The sequence below is a fragment of the Oryzias latipes genome, chromosome 17 (genome assembly GCF_002234675.1).
Source record: "Oryzias latipes chromosome 17, ASM223467v1".
Taxonomy (NCBI): domain Eukaryota; kingdom Metazoa; phylum Chordata; class Actinopteri; order Beloniformes; family Adrianichthyidae; genus Oryzias; species Oryzias latipes.
The window spans coordinates 13,326,194-13,332,596 of NC_019875.2; the positions used below are offsets into that span (position 1 = coordinate 13,326,194).

Below are 6,403 nucleotides of genomic sequence, written 5' to 3' on the forward strand. Positions count from 1 at the left end.
GTTTTAAAAAGTAGTCCATGATGGGATGAAGCTGACCTTTCCATTAGCAGTTTTGATTTTTCTTTCTCTTTACCTTTTTTAATTTCAATAAATTTTTTGGCAAGTAGCATGTAAAATGTTTCACACCACGTGTGGCATCAATCATACCAGTTGTGGCATCCAAGTCATTAAACTACCCATAGCATGTCCAGGGTGTCTGAATGCCACACACCTGACTCTCATTCACTCAATCAACACGCTTACGCAAGCACTGCACCGCGCTTCACTCAGTGCAAAGTATTGTTAGTGCCACTCTGCCTACATTACCGAGCGTTGTAGCTAGACCTGATCTTCCGATTTCCTGACCCTGATTTGTCTCTGACTCTGTTTGCATGTCGCTTGCCCCAACTCTCGCCTGGATCCTGATTACTCTAGTTTCCTCTCTTATGCTCCCATGCTTGTTTTTGACCCCTGCCTGCCTGATCCTGACTTAGCTTTGTGAACTTTTAGCAGAGCTAATAAAACCTGCTGTATTTAAAACCAGCCGTGTGCCTGTTCTTGTGACACACTTCCTCGCCTCCCTAACATGACAGGTGCAACAAATATAGTGTGCAATATTGGAACTATTCAGTTGTACAGTATTGAGCCAGATTCCAGCTCGGACGAGGAGAGCAAAAACATACATGGATCTATTTGTCTACAACTAAATGCATCAGAATGGAGCGAAGCAAGGAACTTGTGACCCGCTCACAGCATTTCCTATGTCACAAAATACTCTTTTTCAAATGACATTTTTTTCATCTGTTCCTGATTCACAATGATTTAAATAAAGAAGTACTCAGAAATCCAATTTTAATTTTCTTTCTATCTGTCCTCTACCATGAGAAGAATGCTACAAGAACGTTAAAAGCACCAAAAATATTTTTATTGTAATAGGTCTTAAAGTTACTGAGCCTTCCCAATTGTGGGAACAAGATATTTATTTTTTTACCCATGTCAGGTCACGGGCTCCGTACAAACTTACCAAAGTACTAGTTAGAAAAAGCAACAAAACATCATTATAAGTTTTACTTTCACTAATTGTTGAAATGTCTTTTATTTTTTTAAGTTGTAATTGTGATCTTTTGTCCTTTTTGGGTTAAGGAATGTGGACATGCACAAAACGTGTGTTGAGCTTTGCCGCCAGCGATGAACTCAAACGAGAAAAAGAAGATAAAATCTCAGGATATTTATTAGGAACAAGAGTAAAAACATCTTTCTTCAGTGAACAGCTCACAATTACTGCTAAAGGTTACACCACTAGACCAGTACATGATGACATAATGTATGTCCCGGACCTCCGAAATGTCTGCCTCGGTAGACAAAACATTACAACACATTTGGCAATGACGCACACATGCCAAATCAACTTGACAGCACAATACCAAGCCTTTCAACACCGTACAACCGTCTCCAGAGTTTATATATATATATATATATACATATATATATATAGCTCTTAGCTTGATGGCCTGTGGACATGGCATCTGTTGCATTTAAAACTGTAACATTGTTATGTTTTGTCCTGTCCCTTTCAAATGAGTAATTAATAATAATAATAATAACATGCAAAGTCCACAAAGACACAAAACATGACGTCTACAAGCTTCTTCAGTTTTAATGTAAACATGTTTGGTCATTATGACAGCAACTACCATTTCAGTAGAACAATGCATTGCAGCTGTTCTTGTCAGAACCAACAAAATTCTTGGTCACTTTTGGAACAAAGCTTTCCCTGTTATTGTTGCATTTTTGACAAGCCTGGCCTTTTACCTGTCATCATTTGGTAAGGGGTTGTCCCTTTTCGCTTACTAAAGTATTAGTTTTGCTCCACAGCTGTCGGATGAACGGCCGTACTTCCATATGTATTTAGCTGACCTTTAGTCAGCAACACCATTGTCGATTATTGGCTTGTTTTCTAATGTTTTTATGTCATGTTTTCCCCTTGTAATCTTTGATAATTCTTTAATGTAATCTCATTGGAGTTTGCATAACCCTTCCCTGAATGCACACCTCAAAAGCTTACGTAGGTTTTATCTGCTTTTCTGCACCTAATGAAAGTTCAGCACATAAGAATTAGCTGATAGTTTTGTGTGATGTCGCCAACTTTTCTAATATTTGCTGCATTTTTTTCCTTTCTTTCCGCCTTAACCACATTTAAGTGTCATGTTGGTGTTATTTAAAAGCAAGCTGGTGTAGTGGCTAGCACTCACCTTACAGCTAGAAAGTTCTGGTTCAAATCCTTGCTGGCAAATGTTTGTGAGGAGTTTGCATGTTCTCCTCGTGCATGTGTGGGTTTCTGCACAGACAACAGTTTGTACATGCAAATAGTCAAGTAGCTTCCCATAGCTTGTACTTGATTTCATCTCCATCAGACATAAGTCAAGGTGGCCTGCTATATCTTTTTTGAATAATAATATCATCTAGATGCTAGCAGACTGTTTTCTTTATTTTTTTCCATGATTTTCTAATGACAATTAAGGAGACAAAGTCCTCTTTTAATTTGTGGTAAGGCTTCATGCCTTGTTGACCGGCCTTTTGAACACTACTTGTGGAGTTTTGTCACTTTTATCCCCTTCAAACTTCAAACCTAGATGAACTTTTCACTGATTTTCCAGAACAAAGTTAAGGGGAAGGGACCTGTTCTCTCCTAGTTGCTCTCCCAATAGCGGCCGCTGAGTGTCGCTGTGGTCAAGCAAACCAAAACTAAAATGTGTTTCCGTTTCCGGTTGGTTCCGGTTTGTATCCGAACCTTTGCTCAGATGTACCGAGGTTCGAGCGGCAGAGCTCAGCGGAGTCCCGGCGGGCCGCGCCCGGCAGGAAGGTTCCCATCCCCTGATCCCCGCTGGGGGTCTCCATTCCCCGGTTCTTCTCGCGTGTTTTCCCCGGAGTTCTCTCCGAGATTCTCCGCTGGCTCGAACCAGGGACACTACCGGCAGGATCAGGATGGATCTCCGGGGAGCTATGGGGGCTGGTCCCGCCGGGGATTTGCTGGTCAGACGCAGGGAAGGGCCCACGGTTTCCGGCGGCCTCAGAACTTTAGTCCTTCCTTCTCTCCGAACGCTCAGGTGAGGAAGGCGCCCGAATTACGTGGGTTGTGTAAGTAGGGATGCGCGAGCAGTGGAAACGTGGTTACTTTTGGGGGTGTCAGGCTGCAGGTGTCGATGTATCTATGTATCTATTTCTAGTATTCCCACCATCCAACCAGATCGATCTGTCTGAAGCAAGCTGTTAATTTGAATCGACCCATATTTATTATAAATCCTTCCCAAATGAAATTAATTGACATCACTTTGGGGAAATACCATTTGGATGAGACATGGCAGGTTTATTAAACATAACGTAAAACGTGCATCACAGTGAACAACACACATGTGATGCAGCAAAAACTGATCAAGCCTTTGAATTTAAAATTCTTGTTCACTTGTTTGTACACATATTTAATTTACCATTAATTATCTTGCGAAAAATACAAGGAATCTGGAAAACTTCACCTGCACTGAGTACCAAGTATTTATCTCTGAGTCACACTGGTTGAAGTTTTGGATAAAGATTTCCTGGATCCATTTTAGGTCAGTGAACCTGATCATTCTAAATGAACCAATATTGACCATAAATCGTATCAGCAACCATTAATCACGAAATGAATCAAAAAGTTGTTAAACTGAATCGTTACACCCCTAAGTATAAGCAGAAGTAATATAAGTATATGTGGTTCTGATCTGTCATCAGGTTGGTTCTGTTGCTGTGTGTGGGGGTTCTTATCATTTTGCTTCTAGTTTCCTTAAGCTGTTGTTGTTGTTGTTTTTTTAGTCCAGACGCTCAGAACCTGGTGTGGAGAAGTTCTTCAGTCCATCTATGCTTCAGGATCCTTGGAAAGATCTGCAGCCGGTTACGACTGAAGAGGCAGCCGCCAGGAGGACGGCATGAGTGCCACAGTCAGAAGAGGAGTCTGCTGCCACCAGAACTGAGAATCTGTTGGTGAAGAAGAGATCCGAAATTTAGTTTGATATAGTATTATGTAAAAGAAATGTTGATCAAAATGTTTTTTTTTTTTGTTAAAGACTGCTGTATTGTTTTGTATCTGTTGGTTTCTTTTTATTTGTCCTTCATCGTCGTTGCATAATTTGACCATCTGCTCTCAGGTGTCAGATCTCATCCTGGAGAAGCTTTTGCAGCCATTCATACATGTAGATCAGAACCGAACCGAGCCTAGTTCATCAAACTAATTTCACCAGTTTTTAATTTACCAAATAAAAAAGTGTAACAGGAGAACTTTCATGAAACAAAAATCATCTAAATCAGTTTATGCATAACCCCCAAACCAAAAGGATTAAAGGAATGAGAACAAAACTTTATCCTCAACCCAAAAGGTAAAACAGCAAAAGTGGTTAGAACAAAAGGAGCCAACGGACAAAATCATAGCATGTTTTAAATTCAACCAGAAGGGGGGCAACTCAGAACTCTATTTTGTGTGTTTTTGTGTCTGAGTTGAGGTAAATGCAGAGGATTGTGTCGAGAATGATGGTTTGCCAGGCCATTGTCGGGTCTCACAGAGACAACAGACAACCACACTTATTATCAGCTCCTCCATGAACTGCCACCTTGACGTGGTGGAAGCGTTTGAGAGCTCAAGTGATCCCAGGAGCAATGCTGTCTGGGGTTGGCAGTTGTGGGAGGGTGGCAGACAGGTCCTAGGTGACGAGTCAGACTAAAAAAAGTTCAGAATTTGTGAGTTAGAAGCAACATTGACATCACCTGGATCACCATTACCGGGGCAGCACTCTCATTGAACCATCGTCTCAAGTTTGAGACGATCATGTGCTTTGGTTCATGATGGAAACTACAAATCCTGAATACCGTGTGGATAAAATGTCTGCAGGGTGGCTGAGCTCCCCCTCTAAAGATAAGGTGAGGAGCTCTGTCGGAATAGAGCTGAACCTCCACTTTAAGAGGAACTAGTTGTGTTGACTCGGACGTCTGGCTTTAGAGGCTTATGGACACCCGTGGAGGTGTTCTGGGCATCATCCACTGGGCGGAGACCCTGAAAAAAGACCAGAGAAAAATGCTTAGGAAACTACATCTCTCACGTTTCCCTGGATCATCTCAAGATTTCCCCAGAGGAGAAGGAGGAAGTGGCCGAGGAGAGGACAGACTGCATTCTTGTACTGCTGCCACAAGACCCCATATCCCTGCCACAAGACCCCATATCCCTGATAAGTGGAAGAAAATAGATGGAAAAAAAATGTAGCTTTATCTAAAGAACAAACGGAAAACTCCAAAAACACGAATCCTTTCTAAAAAACAACAAAGCGACACGCTAATGTAAGGGTCAATTCCTGCCACACTCTTTCCTGTTTTCTTTGAGTGCTTCAGTTCTCCCACCTGACCAAAAAATGATTGACTGAGATCGTTGGAGTAGAAGTGTAGGGTACAACTTTAATATACTTTTGGCACTGGTCAGTTAAATATAAAATGCATGTTAGGATTTTTTTTACTTGTGTTTTTGCAAAATTACTTAGTTGCAGCTGAAAGAAGACTCAAGAGACATTTTGTAGTTCCTAAACTGTTGTTTACACAAACTTTAGGATAGTGTTGTAGTCGGAGTCAGAACAAAAGAAAAATTTCATGGAACTCTTTCATGGAACTTTAAAGGGAAAAAAACTAAATTCTAAGAGTTGGTTGCAGAAGCACCTGGACGGAGGATTGGAGACTGTGGAGATTACAGGATTTATGGCAAAGTGAGCTTGCTTTATGCCAGGAATTAAAGAGTAGAACCTCAATCAGGGGATTCCCAAAATAGCTGACTGTGCTGCTGGCTGTAGTAGGGTCATAAGGAAGAAGAGAAAGGATTCTGTGTTGGGCAGCTTCAAGTCATGACCAATACTGCATGGCTGCTGCTCCTAGGCTTAAGCGGCATGATTCATACTCCACGGCTGCCGATCAATAACCAGACTGCTGCTGCATGACTGCAGCTGTCTCCCCCTGCCTATAACAGTTTCAGCTCTTGTGGGGGTCTTTGCTCAGGTTCAGAAGTGTTATGGGAACGCTTGGATGTTCTCCCAGAAGCCTTTTTTACCAGGGCTCAGACTTCTATATTACGAGGTTTGGCTCTCAGTCTTCACTTTTACATTAACGTTCTTCTTTAGGGTTAAGGTCAGGATTCTGTGCAGACCAGTCAAGTAAATTTACAACAAACTGGTTTAATCCAGGTCCTTATGGGCCTTGGAAAAGAAGTGAAATGTCCCTAAACCTTTCACTCAGAGAGTGGGGTCAATAAAAAACAAGCCCCTATGATTATTGCTCCATCAAACATCACTCTTGCAACAATGTAGACAGACAGGTGTGGTTACTACGGAAACCCCCAAATCCAGACTTGTCCATC

General features: G+C 41.6%; 1 protein-coding gene across 1 annotated transcript; it reads left to right on the forward strand.

The window, feature by feature from the left end:
- Positions 1–2,727: 2,727 nt before the first annotated feature.
- mplkip (M-phase specific PLK1 interacting protein) lies at positions 2,728–4,293 on the forward strand. Its single transcript, XM_004078878.4, has 2 exons — positions 2,728–3,086; positions 3,832–4,293. Exons 1-2 carry the CDS (start codon positions 2,730–2,732, stop codon positions 3,946–3,948), a joined length of 474 nt encoding a protein of 157 aa, XP_004078926.2. The 5' UTR covers positions 2,728–2,729; the 3' UTR covers positions 3,949–4,293.
- Positions 4,294–6,403: the final 2,110 nt, after the last annotated feature.